Below are 24,218 nucleotides of genomic sequence, written 5' to 3'. Positions count from 1 at the left end.
TATTTTAAAAACATAGGTAAGGTAATTAAAAAAGACAATACAAAAACCCTAAAAGCTTCATGCCAAAACAATAATAGAAAGACTGCCACATGTATCAAAATTATTTTTAAAGATCAGGTAAATTGTCAGAAAAAGAATCCAGAGACCGCAAATGCAAACCTTTGCACAAATATGGATCCGTACACAAAATCGACAATTCCTAAAAGCACAGTAATTCAACATGATTGCAGGCTGCCAAAAAGACTGCCATTTCCAGCAGCGGCGACAAAAGAGATGAACCAATAAGTTGATGGTTTACAGTGTGGCCTGACTTTGCTATTTTCCAACCCATTAGTGACTCATCTTGACTTCAAACCTGCCTACATGCTGCTATCTCAAATTGCTTTTAACCCTAGTCTGCACAGCTATTGATCTGGCTTGTGTTGAACCGACTTTTGGTCTGCGTACCGATTGCTTACCTCTATATATTCACCGCTCTGCCTATTTCATGACCATGAGACTGCCTGCTTACCTGCCTACCGCCCATCTCTAAAGATGTTGACCGCTTTATCCAAGTATACATCTCAAACTTTTGTTTTATTTTTCAATCATCCTAAGGTGTCTACTTTTGCTGTCCTGCTCTTTGGTGACCCCTATAATCTATGTTTATCTCCTGTTTCCTGTAGGCTACTACTGCAGACCGGACTTCTGGCACCTTTGCAAATCTGTGCCCTCTTATCCCTTAACAACCATTCTGCGGCTGCATGGACAAGAGGAGTAGGGGACATTCTATCATCATTTCAGACAGTAACCAAATGCATAACACTATTTTTGGGATTATCAGTAATTTACAGACAAATTTGACCTTTAAGTAAAATTTCTTAAAAACCATCTTTTACCTTATGATGAATTGTTTTTGGATCTACGTTGATGACTACAATGTCACCAAGACGGGCATAGAGATCTTTTTTACTGGCCTGCACACAATAGGATGCATCCATGCCTAACAAGAAAACAAGTTAAAATATTTAAGCAATGATTCTCCATTGAGCCTTATGTTTAAATTGTGAGACTGTTAGTGGTTTATACAATGCAAAAATAATTATGACTTTTTACCAAAGACTAAAATAGAACAAACAGTTTGTGTTACAATACAATCACTGGGACATTTCTTGCTTATGGCGTTGAATATTGCGATTTTTTAATACTTGATAATATATATTGTGATTTAATTTTGATACTTTAAGATATAATATTTAATAAATCTGTGCAAGCAGTTCAACATGTTGGAGTGCAAGGAATATAAAACATGGGTGATATAATGTAAATAAATACATGTGCAAATATAAAAGTTTTGTAACCAAGCAGATTTTACCTTAATGTAGTACAGTTAAAATATAGAATATCTGCCAACTACTGCTTACTATAATCTGTACATTGTTTGAGTTTTATTGCACTAGCATTTAAACATTTTTACCCAATCATCTAGAGAAAACTATTTTTTTTTTTTTTTTTAAGCAAACATTTTCAGCAAGTACAAAAAATATTGGTAAAATGGTTATGAAGTGTGTTATTCCAATGATAATTAGGTAAAAATAAACCCTGGAAAAAAGAAAAATGATGCAACTAATAAATCCAAGAACTATTAAACTGCTATGTATTACATGTTTTTGTTGCTAATTTTGGCTTTTCATTATAAAATATTTAACTGTTATTTTAAGCAGAATAAGTGTTATGAGACAATTCTACTAAAATTATGTGCAATCATTTTTCTTACCTGCACTAAGGAACATATTGCAATGCTGAATAAACAAACAACTCCTGACCTGACAATACCCATGTTTATACCTTATACGCCTTATTACTAGGCAGCTGTTAAGGACGTACCTTGGATTCTAATATCAGCAATGTTGCATGTTTCATCACAAACAAAAACATTAAAGGCATTTAATGTGGCTGAAAGGTTCATGTCAAAAATATCATCTTCTTTTGTGCCAGAAGAAGCTGAAAAAATGAATACATAGAAACAGTTATTAGTTTAGTTTTGTTTTCATGTAAAATAAATACCTAGATACAGAAATACAGATTCCACGAATTTTAATTTAAAATCTCAGTTGCTAACATTTTCTAGCCCTACCAAATATTGCTATAGTACAAGACTTACTAATGTCAGGCTTAGAGCTGATGCTCTTCTGTCTTCCCAAGGTTGACTTTAATTCCTTGGTTTTCTCTGCCACACTGGCCTGAGCAGATGGGATGGTAGCAGACAAGAAGTTCAACAAGGAAAGCAAGGCTTGAGTGTGAAGTATTAAGTCAAGTGAAGACATGAAAGCCTGTCAAAGTAAAGTGATATATCATAAACTAGTTAATAGTCAGATACTTACTTTAAAGATGTGAAAATAAAAGTTAAAAGATAGTAATGATGCAAGATATCTGTCTTACCAAACGGAACTTTTCATTATTTTATCAACTTTTCATTTCATTAATAATTACATCAATAATTACATATTGTTAGTGAAGTAGAAAAAAAAAGTTAATCAAGTTCAACCAACATAAAAAAATGAATAAATCAATACATTGAAAACTTGTATGTTCACAAGTAACTGCACAACATATATGATGTGCAATTATCACCCCAACCTATGTGCATTATCAACCCAGCCTAAGTACAAGTTATTACTTTTCAAGAACACAAGTTTGAAGAAAAATTACTGAGCAAGTTAGTTTACATTTCAAAATAATAAAAACATAATTCATAATCTCTGAAAGGTTAGTTTAATATGCACAAACGACTATGGGGGTTTTAAAAGAAAGATTACAAACACTGCAATAACTGTTAAAAGCAAAAACTCCGTTTTCATTAAACACACAATGTCATTTAATTTATTAGGCAAAATTAAAAAACAAAATAAATATTTGACTGGGACAGAGTTTTATTAATGTAATGAAGGACCACTATTTACAAGGAAGAACCAGTGTAGATGACTATGTAACTAACGGCTGAAATGATTAAAACTAACATGCACAAAAAGGCAAACTTCCTTCCACTTTGCATTCTTCCTTTTATATTTTTTATCCCAACACAAAGGACTGCAGATAATAAGATAACTATAATACATTTCAAAATCAAATTATCAGTATTACTAATAAATTAAAGTTTTACATCCCAGACAACTAAACAAGTAAATGTTAAAAGAAAAAAAAAATGTTGGTTCTACTAACACTTAAACGTTGCACAGTATTGCTGTGAAGGTTTTTAAAACCTGGCCCATTAGGATCAGCCTAAGACAAAAACAAAAGAGAAAATAACAATTTAGCCGAACGTAAAGTGAATTAAATGCACACAATAAAAAATTAAATAAAACACATCCATGTTTGTGTGTGTGTACATATATTTTGTTTGCAAAGTTGTAAAGATATATTGTATTAAAAAAGGGGAGTTGTGAAAAACATGCAAGGTCCAAAACTGAATAAAGCTATCTTTTAGTTGTGAATCTTTTACTGGATCAAATATATTGAAAGAGTAACAGGTTTTCACCCTGACAGAGAAATGATTAAACGTTTCTAAAGCAACCATCAAACCTTCACATATTCCATTTTCAGAAGATGTTCTTTGGTGTCATCAGAAGAGTTGACAAGAAGCAGAGGTCCTCCAGCAGGACCTATGTCATTCCAAAAAAATAAAATAAAAAAATGAACAACATAAAGGTCAGCATATCAGAATATACATCCTAAATGCATAATAATGATTCATCCAATGGAAAAATCAGACAGTCTATTATTACAACTTCACCTGTAAAGTCATTACAAGTCATGGAGATCTTTCGTAGATATACTGTTGCTCTCATTTCATGATTCCCAACTCTTGTCTCTGTACCAAGCTGTGAAATCTGGACAATGTGAAGTGGTGAACCTCTTGCTTGCCTTAACAGCTGGACAATAACCTTGGAATTAAAGAAAGAGGTATTTTTACACACCCAACATGCAGACTTATACAGCAGTATGTTAAGCAGTATGTAAATGTTTTTCTGTAAAGCAAACACATTACACCATGTAAAGAATTATTTTACCAATTACCTTTTTAATTTCAAAATTAAGCAGAAGATTTGACGCTGCTGATTTCGCTGTACCATGCTCCAAAGATGGCTGATCAGAATGCTTTAAACTTGCCACAGAATCTTGAAAAGCATCTGGTGAAGATTTTGCAGACCCTGCAGACACATTATAATGAACCCAATGTTTAAACAGACAACAAAATACACCATTCATTTAGAGAAAGTACGTTTCTGTATAACAACTTCAACACAAAACTACTTTCTTGGTTCCTGACTGGCTGAGCAGCAATCCAACCTTATATTACCACTTTGGGGATCTTTGTTATTTTCCTGAATGCCACACCTTCATAACTTTAAATATATCTGATCTTAATTGTAGCCTATAATTCAACACTATTAACATTTTTCAGCTTGTCACTCCTTTCAAACAGAAAAAAAATATTTGTATCAGTAATGACATTTTTCTAGCAAGCAGGCTGTTTGCCCTTAGATAAATAAGTCCCTATGTATTTAACACTTGCTCCCCTTCATCTGAACCTAAATAGTCATGCATACATACCACTTTGCGCAGGGACTTGTTCTACGTTTGTGGTACATTCTCCACCTTCACCAAGGTTTTCCACTAGAACACTGAACAGAACATTTAAATCTTCTTGGCTCAAACAAACCTTTTAAAAAACAAGATTTTTTTTTTCAATAAGTACAAGTAAATTTTTGATGCTCAAAGACATTCAGCTAAATATGTCTCATTATTGCTCCATATGTTTTACTAAAGCTTTGTAGACACCGGTGTTTTACATGTGTAATTTGTAGCTAAAGTCACCCTAATAAAAGCACAGTGAACAGATCACACAACCTTTAACAGGTAGTGTAGGTAACATTGTGTTTGCTGAGCTAGGGCTAACAGGATGTGGACGAGCTTTTATTTGCCTAGTAAGGACATTCTCCGTATAGTGACTAGTGTTGCCTATGAGGCAACAAAGCATGCTGTTTTTTGATCTATGAATTCAGATGACCCTTTCCTATGTCTAGTCCCTTTGTCATGCAATCTCCTGAGATTTGCCATTTTCATGGCTCATATTAACTGCAAAAAAGTGTCAAGCTAAACATTTTTTCCCCACAAAGAATTTCACAATAATAAACAATTAGGATTAAGACAGAAATCTATATGAATTATTAATGCCGTATATTGCTTCACAGTGACCACACAGTAGGCTTAAAAGCAACTTGTATGACACAGTGTTCCCCAGCCTACATGGTATAGAGGGTCTCGAAAACAGCTAAGTGGCCACACGCAGTTGTTCAGTATATGTAATGCTAGAAATGTCTTTCTCAGATTACAGAGATAGGATATAACGATAGTTAACAACTGTGGACATGCTACAAGTTTGGTTTGAGCTTTCTACAGTCAATTTACCACTCACATCCATGGATTCAAGGTGACCTTTTACTTCAAGGCCAGGAATTTGATGGTACCAAGAAGCTGCCAGATTCCGATTAACAGCTAAACTCAGGTTGATAGGATAAAGCATCTGTATATCAGACTGGGCTGGGGTGCTGTTCAACACAGTCCTGCAAAGAAAAGGTAGAACAAATACTATTTAAAGGAAAGGCAGGGTTTTAAGCATATTTTAGGTTATTTCTGGGTAATAGTACCAAGGTTGTTTTATATTGACTCCTTTTATATGCATCCATACAGTCCTTTTAACAAATAAACATTAATAAAGGATTTCCAGAAATGTAAAAGTTATCTAAAGAGAATGCAAAACAGACGATACATGTTTTACTATTCATCTGACTGAGCTATACAGTAATGAATAAGTCCGCTAGGTGTGTCATTTTGAGTTTAATGTGCCTGTAAACAAAATTTATCAACATACAGCACACAAATAGTGGTACGAACATTATAATGAACATGAAATGCTACCTGCTGACTGGACAAAAGTAATATGTATTAATAATTTGTAATATTTCACATTTACTGGACTTCATTTTATCACTTACAGAACATTTCTAGATCTTTCTTTACATAAATATTTTGTACTTCTTTCCCTATCGTCTGTGTTACTTACTATCTTCACATGCAAAGGACATCTTTATCTGATCATATGTGGGCATTATCTAAAGTGGGCTGAATACAGGAAAGCCCACTACTTCAGCCTGGTTAGTTGTCCTACCTTTTACACCTATAATTGTGGGTTAAAGACCAGGGCAGGTATGCTTTAGCTTGGATACGTTTAGCTTTGCTGGGAGCAGTATTAACTTTTCAGCATTTTTTATTTTATTATTTACTAACATCCTATTTTAATATGCAACATTTCTCCCTGCATATGCTGGGCCCTCTGTCTTGCCAGCTTCTAACCACTATGGGACCGACGCCAATATGTGTGTGACCGTGTGATACATTCATTTCATGTTACACACTCGTATAGTTGGGCAAAACCGACAATTCTGGAGGCTAGTTCTTTCCAATAAAAGAAGAAGTCAACATGTGATTGAAAAACCAAGCAAACCTTAAGATAGAAGATGTTTAAAATGAACTTCTTTTATTCAATATACTGAGCAATGTACTTACCGAGATAACTTGAACTCAGTCAGGCTGATGGTCATGCAATCTACAACTGGTGCAAGCTCTTCATCTGAAGACACCAGTCTAAATTTATTCTGTATTTTGATTAAGCCTAGATCTGCCACTAGGGCATTATTGGACAGAGAAGACTGTGGGATGACTATCACTGGAGCTTTAAGGTGAATATCCATAAGCAGGCGAAAACTCCTCTCTGCCAGGTCCTTTACGCTGGTGGCTGCACGGTGTGCTGCATGTGCTGTTGCAGCACTGAGCCTCTCTTTTGCAGCTTGAAAGTTATTTAAAAATCCCTGTCAGGAAAGTAAATATTCACAAACAAGTCAGTTTGGAAAGTAGACAAAGAAGAATGCACATGTTAATGTTATTACTAAGTATGGAAGTATCCATTTACACTTGTCATGGGTGATTTTGCTTAAAAGAGTCATATTAGATACAAGCAGCAGTCCTTCTCTATGCTGGATAAGACCACGGAAGAACTGGTACTGCTAACCTCAACACAAAATCATTTGACTTTTATAAAAGTACACCAGGGTGACTTCCCTCATGTGTGTTACAGTTGACAGACAGCGGTAATATACATAAGCAGAATTCAAAATTATTCCATATTTACACACAACACTTTCCATGTGCAATGAAACAATTTTATTTACCTTTTATATTTTAAAAGGTAACAGATTTATTAACCTGCTTGATTAAAAAGACACTGCCATCAGACATCATTTTTCTAATATACAAAATATAAAATGTTAGAAATTAGCAATTACTGAAGCTGCCCTTACAAGAGCAAATATGCCTATTGTCAGTAATATTCTGTAGTTTTCTTTACCTCCAGAAAATATCAAAAGCTTCCTTTATTAGGCCCTATACTGGCCCCGAGATACTAGTTATCCTAGTAAGACAAACAGTATGCTATTATTTTGTCAGTGTCCAATCCTTCTGTAAAACCCAAATGTGTATGACTTCTGTTGTCTCTTAATAGTCCAGGAAGAACTCTATTAATATCCATAAAAGCTTGAATGTGTTGCACTACAACTGAAAAATAATTATACACATGGCTTAATGTTAATACCAAGACCAATAAATGTAGAACAGTTAGCAAAAGTAGAAATAGTACATTGGGTTTACATCATGTCAGACATTCACAGTCCAGATAAACAAAATGAGTCCAGAAGATGAAAATTTTTAGATGAAATCACAGATGCATAAAGATACCCGACAAGCATGTGCCTGAGCTAACACGAGCCAAACACCTGACCTAGAATGAATTTTCAACATGTTTGTTCAGTATAAACTAAACAATACCTTTAAAGTCAGGGAGGTTAGTGGATTGCAGGCACGTGGGAAATATGTAGCACATTATGTTCCAAACTTATCTTTTTGCATTATCAAAAAATTACACCAATTTCCGCCAGCCGGCTGCCTCCTACCACTTGTTTTTTTCCCCCCACTTTTACAATGGCACCTGAATAAAAACATGTTTTAAAAGCATCAGGACAGACAAACTAGATTTTCCTTTCATAATCCCAATAAAACAATACAATGTGTTTTTGTTTTTTTACAAATGTTCTTTTTACCACCATATTTCACATTAGAAACCTCAGATGTGAGAGCAAATAGATGTTTTATGGCTTTTTTCTAAAAACTCTACCTTAAATGCAAAAATGTGAAACAATATAAAATCATCACATTTTAATGTTTCCTGTAGCTTTTGCCTTTCCCCAAAGAATTTCCTACTTTTTGTGTTTCTGTTTAGCCATAATAAATAGCATATTTTAATATAAAACACAGAGATGAGGAAACAGAAAAACAGCAAAAAGGAAAAAGGTAAACAGGAAGGGGGAGGGGTTGTTTGGAAAGGGTATCAATAAAATAAATATAATTTAAAAAAATACAAAATTATAAATAAAAATACCTCTCTATGAGCCTCTTCTCACTAACCCAACAGAACCACAGGTAAAGAAAGAGAAAGGGGGGTTGTTGTGGCTTCTTACAACACAGTAAAATACATGATCAACAGTGCAACAACCAAATTATGAATAATTCTAAAGAAAATGTTATACGGTGCAGTGAAAGGACTAGTCTTCTGGTATATGTTGATAAATTAATTTTTGCATCTTCCTATGGGTGTCACAAAATGTGGTTTAGTATGGGGCAAAACCAAAATAAAGGTTCATGGTATTAAACCAACCATTGCATCTGTAGCATAAATATTAAACTAATCAGAAGAAATTATTGCCAGTTAAAAGGAGGGTACAGTCAGGGAGGGAGTCAATTAGCAAAGAATACAGAACAGAGAAAGGGTGCCAGGTACCTCCAATGACAAAGCACAATACTTCAGATGTGGTCAGTGATCCATGAAACCTATTTACAATAATTTAACTGGTACTGGTACCTTCACCTCGCCAGGTCCAGAATCTTTGGTAATTTTGATTGGCCAGATTAGAATGACGTAACGCCAGAACATGTGCGTGGGAAGTCATTCTTTCCTGGCCAGCTATGCTAGGATCCTACATTGAGATGCACATGAGCACCTCAGTGTACAAAATAATGAAGACTACGAACAGGCAGGTAAGTTAGTTGAACTGCAGAATAGACAATCAGTCTGTTCCTTCTGTAATATCTACTCATATCTACTTTTCTTTAGGTATAGCCCTGCTTTAAGATTTCAGTGGTTAGGGAGAAGGCAGAGCCTCTTATTCAGAAATTATATATAGAAAAGATGATTTGAAATAAACATTTCTTTAGCAATCTGCCTTTTTGTCAAACATATGATGGTGTTTTTCTTTTGTGTGTAAGCTAGATGATAGTCACCTTCTGGTACATGTAAGTTCCCAAATTGTCAACAAGGTTATTGTATAATTGAAAAACAAAAAACAGTGTGTGCAAATCTGCATATAAAACAAGCATCTAAAAGGTAAACTTTATTTTTGTACATTTAAGTGAAGACTGCCAAGAATATAGCACAAATGAAAGATCTGAGGGAATAGTAAGTAGGAATGTCTGTTTAAAAAAGATTTAAATTCCATTTTAAATGTATATTTAGCAAAACAAAATGCTTTTTCCAGAAACCGTTGTATTTGTTTGACAAACTCTAATTAGAATTGTGTACCTCTGTTTTCATAACCTTATCTTTCATTGTTTACTGTATCAGGTGTCAGTTGGGACTAATTTAGAGCGTATGTTATCAAAAGGTAGCATTTGCAGGCTAACCTAAAAGCTGATATCTCAGTAAAACAGCAGCCATCTTCAAACAAGGTGAATTAGCCAGGGAGATAGGTGAAGCAAGTGTGCTGTTCTGAAAGGAGCACAAAAGCACATTAAAAATGAAAACATACCAAAATTAGCTTCACTTCACCTACATATGAGCACACATGCTATTGTCTGCTATAACACACAGTACAGAAACACAATTCAGAACTAAAGAACTATTTTGAAGAGGACTGCGAGAAAGAGAAACTCAAAAGGAAAATTAAGGCTGATACTTTTCCAGAAGTTTTCAATAGCAGCGCAGTGCCATTTTCTATTTAAAGCTCCTTCTGTGAGAGGCTTTAGATTCTGGTTTCTACCATTTCTACCAAAACACTATCTTCAAATTAACCACGTATTTAGCAAATACACTGCCTAATACTACGAAATATTCAGCGAGTTAAAACTCACTGACTGTTTTGACACATTGATGAAAGTGTATCCTCTCCAGCCTTGGAGAACTTTAATAAATCAGACCCATTGTCTGAGCATCAGGGGGCATAAATCACTCCTACTGTGTCCTATATAATACACAAAGGTTCTATAGAGCAGGATTCATCTGGATGCCCCTCTGCAAGCTGAATCCCACCTATGAATTGAAGCAAACAGGTAAATGTAAATTACTAAGTGTAAATTGTACAAAATAAATATTGTTTCTTAGCAACTCCTGCTGACTTGCTTACTGTATTAGGTAATAATGTGTGCAGCATTATCCACATATATAAGAGTAGTAGGAGTGAGGAGTGCTTTGATTCTGGGCATTGTGATCTAGACTGAAAACACATGTAGACACCATATGTTCCACAGTTTTCCACATTTAAGTAAATCTGTGTGTATTACTTCAGATAGGGAAAATGTCTGCAAAATGTCATTAAGTCTTGAGTCTGTTACTTCACAAATCTGGTTCCACTTGACTTCTGTACACAAAAATGAAATGTTTAAAGATCATCATGTGACCTATTTTTCTTTCCATGTTAAAGGTAGAAAACTCTCTGAAAAAATGTGAAAATAAGGGAAGGGAGATGAACAACAAGAATGTTGTTTTTTTTTTTTTTTTTGATAAATTGTTTGGGGCTTAAAAAACAAAAACTATGCTTCAATGATAGATGTCCATGCCTATACATCACTGTTTCTCACCAAGGGTTCCTGCAGAGGTTCCTTGAGCAATGATCACTTTGTGATTTAAGTCAGTTTAATACAGTGGTCGCCAACCTTTTCAGTCCCGAGGACCACTCAAATTACCAGCTCCTGGCCGGGAATGTGGGGGGAGCTTGGTGTCAATCCCCCGTAGTGATGTCATCATGACACTTTCTGTAAGGGTGACATTCTTCCCACTGGCCAACAATGGATAAGGCATTTTTCTATTGACCACCCAACCAATGTACCATGAGTTGTGGATAAAGTAAATATAGAAGGTTTCCTGAAAACCTGAATGTTATTTCAAGGGCCACCCCCCTTGTTAAAATAGTAAAGAAACTTTGATAAATTATTTAAACATATCTGTTTGTTTTAGGCCTTTTTACTTATTGTACAATAAACTAAATTAAAACATTATTAAGGAACATATTGGCCTACAACTGTTACCCAAGATCTATGAAGGAAGCCAATAGATTCACAGATATAACCATCAATTTACCTTTTCTTATACCAGTTAGTGTAATTCAACTGATGTGTGCCCAGCATCATTTGTAGACAAGATAAAATAACTGTGGCCCATACAAGGGGAAGTGATTCTTACCAAAAGTGATACAATGAATTTGTTTAGAAAGACTATCTTCATACAGCCAACTCGCAAGGAAACCTTCCCATCCACTTTAGACACATCTTTATAGGCTTCTCCTTGAGTGGCCTCAGGGTAAAGAGTCAAATTGAAGTTGAAAACCTCTTCTTCCATAATGCAAACAGCCTAACACAACAAAAGGGAACTTATGATCACATATATTAAAGCAGAATTATTAACAATGCATTTCTTATTGCATTTTATCTACTAATAAGCCTTTGTGTGTCTTAAAATAATCCATGCAGTCACCAAAAATCTTTCTAAAGCCCTTTTCTTAAGAATGTGCAAAAAAAAAAAAAAAAAAAAAAATCTCCCACCCCACAAATGGAAATAATTTGATCTCTCTGCCCACCAGCTAGGAGCTATGCTGTGTCTGTGCATGCCAAAGTTTTTTAACAGAAAATATATTTGTATTCTAAAAATGCAGTTGGCTTTTATCCGGCTACCCTTGCAATAAGTAATTAAAAGGTAATAAAACAGCAAAAAGTGCAACTCAAGAGAAACCTTTTTATGGATGGTTTGTGGGTTGACGTCATTGACAATAATATCCTTCAACCTTGCAAAAACATCTGTCTTGCCAGATTCCAAAAAAATTGAGGAGTCAAGACCTTGAAAATAAATAATGGAAATATTTAGCTAGAATCAAATTAAAAAACCAATCTACATCAACTTCTACAGTTTGTTGTATTTCATGTCCATGACACTATCATTATACCACAATTAAACTATGCACTGTTTTCCGGAAGACAATATTATTCTTAATGTCCTGTATTTTCCATTTGCTTAATTCTGGTTTAAAATGACTGGCTCTAAATGTATTAGTTCTGTTATACTGGTGAAATCATAGATTTGAACCCCCAAGTGTTTAATTGTGAGTTGTTTAATTATTAAACACTAATCAAAATTATTAATTACTATTACAAATTACTTGTCACAATGACCCATAACAATTTGTTATCCTGAAACGTGCATCACCACAAGCTGAGCACTTATAAGGCACATATATAGAGGTATCCTTAGGACAACTATAGATTGGGTGACTAGTGGATCGATTTTCACTTAGAAGTACAGTAGGTGGGCTGATCTATCCTTATGTATGTAAAGCATCGTTGAAGAAATCCAGGCTTTGACAATAAAATTACCAACTTTTTCCACCCTTAATTTTAAAAGAAAGTTAAAAGAAAGTTAAAACAGGAGCATCAACTCTAAACCATACAGCACACATTTAATGGCAATTTAGATCTGCAACTAACTTAGTTTATAACAGGTCTGTGTACATGACATATGTGATATATATTGTGATATATAATCTGTAATGTCCATAGCCTGCTTGCACACATACCCAATATCTTGATTTCAGCGATATGACTGTTCTCATCCCACACATTCATGCTGAAGGAATTTAACTTTGCAAACACTTTGAAGGCAATCAAGTCTTTATCTTTTGAGGTCTTTGTTGCTTGTAAGGAAAAAAAAAAAAAAAAAGAATAAATTAATTTGATCCAACTACGTCAAACTTCTGTCCTCCTCCAATGTAGCTGATATAACAAACCTACGCTGATATAACAAACCTTAATTGAAAACGCTCCCACACCCAGCATAATTTTTTAATCTATTACTTTTAACCTATTTTCCCTCATTAATAGTTAGAGCCTACAGAACCTTTGCCAGATCCTTTAATACATTTACGTCAAAAGACTTGCATAGTAAAAAACAAAACAAAAAAAAAAAACATATACTAATAGATATAAACTGTAATTTTGGTGAACCATGTAATACCCTCTTAAGGGAAATAAAAGATGAAACAAAGGAATCAGACCAAGCTTTATCTTGTCATTGCAACTACAAACAGGGAATCATTAGTCCTTGATGTTCAAAACTTACCTTGTAAATCATAACCCATGACAATTTTTTTTTTTTTTTTAAATTGTACACAAATTGTCCCTGTTCTAGAGTCAAAACTATACTTTACTTTGGACACATTTTACATGAAAAACTCTCCAAGGTGAATATGGCATATAATACTATAAGCAAAGCCACAATTTACCAAGGTAAGTATGTCCATCACAGTTTTTGACTATGCTGCCATCACATAACTTTTTGTCTTAGTCTGACAATGTCTAATCAGTTCTTAAACCATTCAACCTTCATCTGTCAACTGTCTGTCATAAAAGAGAGTAAAAATCACAGAAACAAGACTGATGAAAACTAAAAACTTCACTTAGCGCTCATTCTGGTTATGCAAATCTATAGCTTTGATTTGTGATAGTGGCTGCCTATTAAACCCTAAACTATAGTGCATCACTTTAGGTGCTTATCAAGGAAATCAACTAACATGTAATTTAACAAAAAACTTCTATATTGGTCACAATACGTTGATTAATTGATATGGAAGATATAGCTAATAATTCCTTCTTTTTATAAATAACAATTGGCCACATTAAACTGAGGAGACATAAATTTGTGATTTGTTATGAACAAACTAAAATTTAGAGTTTTCCTTTGTATCATCATTATTCATTTCAAAATCATTATATTTGAAACAATATTTTCATGGTGCATACCAAATATTTAAAGTAAAGCCAATAGTTACTTGTTTACGGACAACATTGTATCATTTTTCCAAGGACGCTTAGATATTGGCATCTAGAAGTCCTTTGTATTCTCTATGATGCCTTCTTTTCTCTATGACACAAATTACCGTATTTTTCGCCCTATAAGACGCTCCGGAATATAAGACGCACCCAATTTTAAAGGAGGAAAATCTAGAAAAAAAGATTCTGAAAGATTATTCCCCTTCTGATCACTCATGTGCCATTCATACCGGTATTCCCCTTCTGATCACTCATGTGCCATTCAAATTCCCTTTCTGATCACTCTATGCCTTTCAAATTCCCTTTCTGATCACTCTGTGTCATTCAAATTCCCCTTCTGATCACTCTGTGCTTTTTTTCCACTGTACGGCAGTTAGGACAGGGAACAGCAGGTGGCGCTGTGCCGGCTTCTTTCGCTCTGCTTTACAGACAGGAGAAGACACGTGCTGCTGCCAGAGAGAAGAGGAGACAGACGCTGCTGCAGCCAGAGACACACGCAGGATCGGGGATCGGGTGAGTATATTATTTTAGTTATTTTATCACACCTTTGTCGTATAGGACGCACTAACTTTTCCCCCCCAGTTTTGGGGAAGAAAAAGTGCGTCCTATACTGCAAAAAATACGGTATGTTAAATTGGTATGTGGTATTAAATTTGTAGTGCACACTCTCCACTCATATTCATTACAAACTCTTAAAAGTTCCATTCCTGATGCTGTGGTATATGGTAAATACTTGCCATTGTATTATGCCCTCCAAGCTGTTCATTGCATACTTCATACCACTTTATTCTATAAGAGGTGTTAAATAGAGAGGATTGCACACTTTACACTATATAGTAGGTTACATACTTCAAATCATTATGTAACCTCATTACACATGTTACACAGCATGGATCACTGAATTTTGTATGCTGTGCATATCAAATACAATTTATATATATATATATATATATATATATATATATATATATATATATTTTTTCATACCACAAGCCATAAAAAGGATCCACATTATTAGTGAAGATTCTTGAATTTGGTAAAACACACAAATCAATGATTTAAAATATTAATGTTCATGATCAAATGGCCTAAAATGAGTTAAACAGATCGGCTCCCAGACTAGTTCACAATAAATAGGAGGAGGAAGAACGATAAGGTTTACGCCACCACATGGTTTCCACAATGAGCCAATATTTGTCTTGGGTTTTACCTTTCTTGACAAAAGTCTCTTTGTCATGTTGCTTCTGTGGAGAAGCTGGCTCTGTCTTATCAGCAATACTCGGAATGGCTTCTGTTATGAAGCTGATAGCAGACAGCAGTGCCTGAGAGTGCAGAAGGAGCTCCATAGATGAAAAGGCCACCTGTTGGAAACAAGACACGTTTATGGTTTATGTGTGGTTTTGCTAGAAACCAGAACTCAGTATAAGGTGTAATGCATGATTACAAGCCCACTGCAGAAAGTGAGAGGGTGTCTTCCATAGTCATATATTAAAGGGCAACTAAAGCCTTTAAAAGGAAACATTTCAGGCAGGTAGGCTTTTATAGCAGAAGATATTGTGTATTTTTTTTTTTCTTTTAAGCCCTACATGCACAGCACCCTTTTCATTCTCAGCATACTTTTGATGCGGGGTTAACCAAATAAGACTAGACAATAAAAAAGGTTGGAGATGCCCAACACTGGGCAAAGATATCAGAGGCAATGCACAAGACACCTGCCATTACAACTATTGCTGTACATAATCTTATCCTAAAAATATATGTTGCATACCTTGTTTTCCCCAAAAATTCTACTTTATTTGCTGGAATTATTAAATGTTTTTATTTCTGTACTCCATCACAGACCACTGTTTCACCCTGAAGCTGGTATAATATTTTAATTTAACAGAACAGGAATGGGTTCACTACATTTATAGCATAAACAGAGTAACAGACAACATAGAACCAAAGAGCAGGTTCTGGGCGGTATTATAAGGCTTTAAATTGCAAAGTACCTATACATGAAGGAATCAAACATGAATGCAAGTGATCTTCTAAACATTATCTAGTTCAGTTCTGTTGATATCCCAGCAAGGGAGATATTTGGAGATTTCCAGGCTTCTGCTAGTGAAGTTCAAGCCGCTAACGGAATATAATTACACAACTTTTAGGGTATTTTGGTAAAGGTATTTCAATTTTTATTAGGAGGACACATCCCAAGCTGGGGGACAAAGAAGAAAAACATTTCAATTTAGCTGGAAAACCTACTTCCAGTATTCCTGCAATACTGGGTATGACCACCAGATATGCTCCATACTGCCCACTCCTCTACATCCTCTAAAACAGAGGCTGGAGGAGCCCGGGAAGCACCAAGCAATCCTAGTAGCTACTAGGTATCATCGTAGCATAACCTTATAGTTCATTTCAACAATACTGGTGTTGCTGCGGGATATCTTGAAGACGTTTTTTACCATTGGTAATCAAAAGACAGAAGAAAGATGGGGTTTTATGCTGCAAATCAAGATTATATTGTAAGCAAATAGTTGGATGAAATAACAATATGCAAACAATGTACATGGCTTTGTACATAGTGATTACATGTGAGTGAGTACATGTGATTTTTCACATAGAGAATTTTGATTTGACACAATCTCCCTTTTTTCTTCTGCCTTTTTATTACCATTATCTGTTGTTTATGGGAGCAGCCCTACTTTACAAGCACATGAGGCAGGATTAGTTTCATAATTTAGTTATGTAGATGTTTCATTCCACCAGCTCCCAAAACGTCTGCCTCATCTGGCCTCAACATCTGATATCTGGCCTCATTTGTCAGCTAAGGTCTAGCATAAGCATTTGAAGGGAGTTTTGGTATAGGGTGGAAGGGTTTTATATTATTTTAAAGAGTGTTCTAATATCAGCAAATTTACTTTATTAAGTGTCAGTAGTTTGTGTGTTATAGCAGTAGTAAAAACCAATTGTTACAGAGTAGGCTAAATAAGACAAGAGATATAAACTAATTTAATCCCTTGCTACTGAGAGATTTACCTATTTTTTCCATACATGTACTAAAAGATGCTATTGAGAATGGTTTTAAGCCCTTTACTAATGTTTATATGTAAAATAAAGACTCAAATAAACATGATAAATATAACAATGAAGCAGTATGTGATTTGAAACAGTAATAATTTAAGATCCCACTGGGTCTGTAGACGGGTGCAAATTTGCTCTGAGTATCAATACAGAAGATGGAGTAAAAATAGGTATTTACTTACCTTAAAATATTCGACTTTTAGGAGATCCTGCCCTTCTTTATCGGAGGAGTCAATTAAATGAAGAGGATGTCTTTGGAGACCTGCAGAATTATTAAAGTACAGTTATGTCCATAGCTTTGCCTTGATCTTTTTGAATAAAGGTTAGAACTGCCCAATATTTATGAACATTATTTAAATAAACTGTGCTGTATCTAACAAAGGTCATTGTGCATTTATAGTAAAGCCTTAATTGCAAAATGTGTGGCAGTCCATATTTTTACTTCTGCACATTTCAGTCAGACTGGCAAAATTAATGTTGGGACAGCCAATGACTCCAAGATATTGTCTGTTAACTGTAAAATCATTTGTGCCTCTGAAAAAAGAAATGAAGGGCTCTTACCCTCCAATCTTTAAGCAGTTCAACTTACAGAAGACCTGAAAAGTTTATTACAATCTACAATATAGAATGTTGTAAATGAAACCAAAAAATTTGTAAAAATTTTAAGACCTTAACAATGATTGTGCACACTTGCACTTTATGAAGAGTGAGAAATCCTCATTAAATAGAAACCAATCCTCTCCATCCTACACAGACTGGTACACAAAAATCATCAACAAGGTACTTCCATTATACCAGTGTGTATTTGTAAGCATACAAACATACATTAGTTATATCAATATATGAGTAGACATTACACAGCAGTGGCTTTAGCACCCTCTCTTTATAACCAACTTTACCCATTATTCTTATTTAAAAAAATATTAGGACCCACCATCAATACAAGTCAATACAATTGTAATGATTGGCTACTGCTAAACTATTCCCCATCTACTGCTTGTGTATGCCTGAATTACAAATCACATTCACACTGCTGAATATGGTTTCTACCCAATACAAACACTATTTATTTTTGAGAGCCCTTTATACTATTATTTAATTTGCTTTATTATCTTTTTTTTTTATATATAGTATATTTTCATCTTACAATATGTAGTTTGTTTCATATCCCTTGGTTTACCATACTAAAACATTAATAAACAACAAATACACAAGTTAAAAAAAACAAAACAATTTTCTATTATTTTGCAGGTGTCACATTGCTGTTGCTCAACAACAAATGTTGAGTATCTAAGGCCTTGTTCTCACTTGTGTCTCATTGGTGGTTTTAAAGGATTATGGTTTCCTCTTCACACACACAGTCGGGGGCATCTGGCCTGGAGGACTGACAGGGGATTTGGGGGCAATTGACGAGACAATCAAACACATGAACAGTAGCCACTTGCAAGCTTTCAACTGCCCAGGAGCTGCAAGAGAACGGTCAGTGAGAAGGCGAGCAATCACAAAGGAGAACAAGGCCTTAATGTTTAAAACAAGCATCTGACAAACCAAAATATCTAATAATTTTAGGTGATGATTATATATTTAAAATGGTAAGAAATTAGTAGTTTGTTTACCTAGAACATCATAGTAGTCAAGTCGTATTGTCTTTAGATAGGATACAGCTTGCAGATCAAACGTGTTAACACAAGCTTCAGTACCCAACTGCTGTATACTGAATACTAGGACTGTGTTTTCTTCTTTCTGTTGCTGTTTGGTCAATTCTAAAATAACCTAGAAAGTCAAGGTGCCATATTATTTAGAAGACAAGCAAAACACATACAAAACCTAAACAGATATAGTTCACAAATGATATCATGCTAATTGCACAAAAAGGATCCTGTACATTTACTTACTTCTTTTACTTCAAATTTTAGATGCAGATCTGTCAGTTCCTCAGGGGTGGTTGCAGCTGCAGGTTCCGTACCACCTTCACCCGATGACTCTTTTAATATAGGTATGTTTCTTACAAACAAAGGATATCCTTCCTTAGTGTCAAAAAACTCTTCATCTGAGTCTAGAAGTATAGGGTAAGCATACTAAATAGTAGGATGTGTAAATTTGCATATGACAATAAAGATATCTTAATAAAAAAAAAGTTAGAAAAAAATTTGGAATTGACAACCTTCTTCATATTACATTAGTCGCCTGGTTCTCTGACTTCATTACTTTCTGTAAAACTGACCCAGAACAATCAAGCAACAAGTAATATCAATGAAAATCCAGAATTCATAAGCTGTATTATCTGTTCAGTGTTTGTTACTCAGAAAGTAGTGAAATCATTGGCTTTAAATTATGGAACTATTTTTTTGTAATTATTTTAAATTTAAGTGGTCAGCCTTGGGAAATATGCATTTTCAAAAAAGAAAAGAGACAAACTATTTGTAACACCATTTGCCGCTTTCCTCATGAAGAACCACATTTATTTATTAGGTATTTTTCTGTACTTATTCGGACTTAAAAGCAATACAAAATGGGGGAAAGTATTGCAAACATTTACTGCTTAAGTTTTGGTTATTTTGCTTTCAATTATGTTCTAAACAAAAAAATTTGCAACAAAAAAAGATTTTAATAGTAATCATCCCTCTCACCAGCCTCGAATTTCTTGAAATATCACTCATGTCATTTAGACTTGAATTGTTAGAAGTTTTGTGATATTACCGTAGTTGTGTGGTAGTTATTTCTTTTTGATTTCCAATCCACACCCACACACTATACAAAATATAACAATTTATAAAGTATTAGATCACATTTTTTTAATTGAAATGTTTTAACCTATTGCAATTGCTTTCAAAAACATTTCTCTGTGATGGGACCTAATTTTTAACCCTAACTAGTAACATTAAGGAGAACTGTCTAGCTTTCCTGCAAAGTCTTTCATCATAAACTGCAACCAAGAACAGTGTTTTGAGAATATTTTAGTGGAAAAAAATGCATTTTTAGTTTTCATTAAGATGTATTTTCCAGTTACATCTGAACATTTAAAGGATTGCTGGAAGTGTAGTAACACTTTTATGAGATACTAATTCTATTTCCATGAAGATTTATATAGCCAACAATCATATTCAGCTCAAATCATTGTTAGAAAAAAATAAATATAATTAGGGGGAGCAAGGGTGAGTAAGCAAAATCGTCTGGCTTGCCCATTTAGGGTTTAAAATATATATAAGAGTCAACCGCAGCAGCAAGAATAAATGAAATGTTTGCTACCTGATGTGTCCTCCTCCATAAAGACAGACTTTTCAATCTCTTCTTTTAAGAGTTTTTCTGTTGTTCTGGATAAAATTGGGACGGCAGCAATCTGGATTTTTAAATAAATTCATAACCATATTAGTAGTTCACAAGACACGGCTCAATTCAATGCAACTTTTTCACATCCTACACTGTAGATCAGGCGTGTCAAACTCAAATCACATAAGGGGTCGAAATCTAAAACACAGGCTAAATCGCAGGAAAACTTTTTATTAAGATTTATAGTCTTAATAGAAGTATAGATCCTTCCTCAACCTGACACACCATATCACACACCACCCTCGTGCATTAATCACGTTCTGAATATAAAAACATGCTTGTCTTCATGAAGCATGAACATATATTCGCTTTCCAATCTTTCAATAAAGTGTCTCCCTTCTGCATCAAATTTTCTCTTGTTGGGACATTTTGGGAGTTATTGCTTTTTTGTTCTTAGCAGCTTTTTCTGAGGTAGGTGTACCTGATCTATTCTGGCCTGTCTATGTGAGGAGAATGAAGCCACTGACTGGTGCTGAGGAGGGAGCTTGTGTCTCCCGAGTCTGGAGACATTGCTAATGTAGCATTCAACTGAGATTCCATACCTGAAACAGCAGCAGCATACTACTGGCAGCAGGATCAGGATCGTGGCACAGATGTGCTTAGTGCTGTGTCTCGGCAGGAGTCTGAAGAAGCAACTGGGGTCCTTCTGTCTGGAGCGCACTCAGCCACTTGTGAGAACCACCCTGCTTCTACCTAGCTTTCTGGGACTGGGTCCTCCTGTTCGCAAATGTCAGGTGCTTAGATGCGGCAGTCACCACGGGCCAAATTAAATGACCAGATGGGCCGGATTTTGACACAGCTTTTGTGCTGTAGATGGTCAGAATATTTAAACCTCTGCTAAAACACTTACCCTCCTCTCTTTCGTATCTGGAGTGACAGCCTGCTGCTGAGGCAAAGGGATGCTGTTAACAAGTTCAAACACTCCTTGGAGTTTACGGTCAGAAATCTTGAGGCGCAATAACGGCAACTCTCCAGAGACTTTAAACCTACATTGAAAATATGCAAAAAATATGATAAATCAGAAACCTATACATTTGAATGGTGTATTTAAGTGACTAATTCTCTAAATTCTACTGTGAAACTTTGCCTTTGTCGAAAATGCCAGAAATTAGACATTTGCTATTACAATAACCTTTTGGCAGTGGCGTTTTTTTTTTTTTTTTTTTTTTTAGATTTAGCGAAAATTGGTTTAATTACAAATGCACATTTTTGCCTATTAAAATACATTTGTAAGCAAACTGTTTACTCCAAAAAGGAAGCACATCCAGGAAGCACACGTGACATTCAACCATGCCTTCTAGCGGAGCAGAGAGCTCAAATTCTCACACATTTCCACGGTACATTTTTGCATAATTTCACTTTTTTTTTTTGAGGGGGTTAAACCATCACCTTACAATTGATACTTACCTGGGCATTCTGCTGTCACGATCCACCATGGCCTTTCCAAGCTGCAGATCAATGTCTAGAGGCTGCAGAATATGGAGTGATGAGCAATTCATAGCCCGAGCCTTCTTCCAGTCCTCTCCTGCATAAACGTAAAAGGATAAAGTTTTCATTAATGTCTGCTAGTCATTCTATTTTAGATAACTTTTGTTCAGCATATTATTCCCAAAAAGCAAAAAAAGTATTGTGACTGTGTATCTATTTCATTATAAGCATTGCAGTATATGTCTTGCCCCCCTATTTCAAAGCAGCATTCAATAATAAAAAGGAGGGCTCTTTTATTACAGTGATTTACCTAGTTTATTACTGTTCCTGATAAACCAGGACATGAAACTCTTCACCAAAATCCTGGCTCTGCAGCTAGAGTTGGTGATGCATTTACCACCACTTGGTTTTGATTGCATGAATTTGTAGACTCTCTGGATTATAAACACTATCTGAACCCTACCCTCACCACCTCAGTTATTCCTCAATATTTACTAGTATAACTCATAGGTTTATTAGGAGGTGGGACAGTTGTGATAGATTGACTGCTTTGTACTATGTTTTTTTTCTTTACAGGAAGCTAGAGCTCTTGTAGAGCTCTTGTACTCAGACTATTCAGACTTTACATTTCTATTACCCTTGATACTATGTATACTACTGTACATTGCTATGCTGTTATACTTTCTTTATCAACTGAGTTTGGTTAACATTGTATGGTTTCTTGTGTGACTCACTTAGGGTTTTTTTTTTTAGTTTGTAACTCATTCATTCATCTTCCTTCACAATTCCAAATAACTAAAAAAAATGTTAAGCATTGCAGTAAGTGGAAAAGTAATTTAATAATGTGTCTAAAAACTGTTGCAGAATAGTCAGGTTTTGTTCTTACAAGTAGTTATGTTGCTATGAAAATTTTTCTTTCATACACTTGACAAGTGACTCCTATTTCTCCTAAAATATGCTCTTAGGTGGCAAAAGTAAGTAAAATCTTGGAAACCATGTTCACACAGGTGGCTTTAAAACAAATGTATTGGTTCTAATGCAGTGCGCACTGACGATTATTCAGTTGCTGGATGTAAACAGAGTCTAAAATCCATGGATAGGGAGAGTGGATTATTTTAGGCCATGGGGAGTAAACAGGATACATGAGGTAACCACTCGACCCCTGGTCTGGCTGTTGTCATATGAAGGTCAGAAACCATCTTTGTCATGTCCATGTACCAAGTAAGTTCTACCAGCGGTATATAGCTTTGCAGATGCCAAAATGGGCAATAGATAGCAAAAATTAGTGAAGAATGTAAGCAAAGGTACAGGAAGATGCATTTGACATTGAGGGAGAGGGAGGAATTGCATTTAATACAGGTTCACTTCACTACATATACTTTTTTCTTGCTGAGAAATCATACCAGATAAATAAGCATAATATCTCAATTAAGCATGCATTTTTTTTAGTACCTGAAGTTCCAAACAGCATTTGCACTTTTTTGATCTGAACATGAAACTTATCATAGGCCTTATCCATCAGCTCCTCCAGAGATGAGGTATTAGCAGTCTGCTGTGATCTTTGGTTAACACTGTTTAGCTTTGAGATAAAGAAAGACATTTACAAACTAACTCACTGCTCTTTAAAACAAAGTCAAACACAGCCACACTTTGGTAAAAACACCATGACTCCCTGTTAAAGAATAAAGAATAATAATGTCATTTATATTTTACATTACTAATGAAAAATAGGAAAAGTATTACAAATATGTCAAAAAAAATAAACACATATGTAGAAATAAAGACATTTGTGGAAATTATATCTATTGAAACTACCAACAGTGAAGTAATAAACAGTTTCTGTAACTCCTCTATTTGTTGGTATTTTGCCTTGTAGTTAGCGGACATTAAAATGTATCAAAATCTAGGAAGTCTATAAAATAATTACAGTAAATTGTATGTTAACAGTAGTTGTTTTATAGCACAGTTCAATTTTCTCTTTTGTTGCTTTTATTTATTTCATCCTTGAAGTAGATTTAATTGGAGTTACCACTATAATCTGAAATAACTGGACAAGCTATACTATTAACAATCCCAGTTCTGACGTGAATCCTGTAGAAGCATGATATCAGTAATTTGTCTGTTCATGCGTCATCATAGTGAGAAGGAATGCA

The 24,218-nt window shown here is 34.9% G+C and overlaps 1 protein-coding gene across 1 annotated transcript in view; it reads right to left on the bottom strand.

Moving 5' to 3' along the window:
• The window catches only part of VPS13C (vacuolar protein sorting 13 homolog C), a 122,883-nt gene that overhangs the window by 62,373 nt on the left and 36,292 nt on the right, over positions 1-24,218 (bottom strand). Inside the window, exons 22-42 of the mRNA XM_072399072.1 lie at positions 23,518-23,651; positions 22,045-22,162; positions 21,488-21,623; positions 20,557-20,647; positions 19,203-19,363; positions 18,924-19,080; positions 17,490-17,569; positions 15,452-15,602; positions 12,990-13,106; positions 12,152-12,255; positions 11,606-11,773; positions 6,610-6,911; positions 5,459-5,606; positions 4,594-4,702; positions 4,057-4,190; positions 3,773-3,923; positions 3,562-3,641; positions 3,202-3,261; positions 2,144-2,312; positions 1,867-1,983; positions 879-982 (exon numbers count right to left, since the gene is read on the bottom strand). Of these exons, the coding sequence (XP_072255173.1) occupies positions 879-982; positions 1,867-1,983; positions 2,144-2,312; positions 3,202-3,261; positions 3,562-3,641; positions 3,773-3,923; positions 4,057-4,190; positions 4,594-4,702; positions 5,459-5,606; positions 6,610-6,911; positions 11,606-11,773; positions 12,152-12,255; positions 12,990-13,106; positions 15,452-15,602; positions 17,490-17,569; positions 18,924-19,080; positions 19,203-19,363; positions 20,557-20,647; positions 21,488-21,623; positions 22,045-22,162; positions 23,518-23,651 (2,791 nt within the window). The remainder of the gene's footprint in view (positions 1-878; positions 983-1,866; positions 1,984-2,143; positions 2,313-3,201; positions 3,262-3,561; positions 3,642-3,772; positions 3,924-4,056; positions 4,191-4,593; positions 4,703-5,458; positions 5,607-6,609; positions 6,912-11,605; positions 11,774-12,151; positions 12,256-12,989; positions 13,107-15,451; positions 15,603-17,489; positions 17,570-18,923; positions 19,081-19,202; positions 19,364-20,556; positions 20,648-21,487; positions 21,624-22,044; positions 22,163-23,517; positions 23,652-24,218) is intronic.

The sequence above is a fragment of the Pyxicephalus adspersus genome, chromosome 2 (assembly GCF_032062135.1).
Source record: "Pyxicephalus adspersus chromosome 2, UCB_Pads_2.0, whole genome shotgun sequence".
Classification (NCBI taxonomy): domain Eukaryota; kingdom Metazoa; phylum Chordata; class Amphibia; order Anura; family Pyxicephalidae; genus Pyxicephalus; species Pyxicephalus adspersus.
This window is presented reverse-complemented; position numbering and strand designations above follow the sequence as displayed.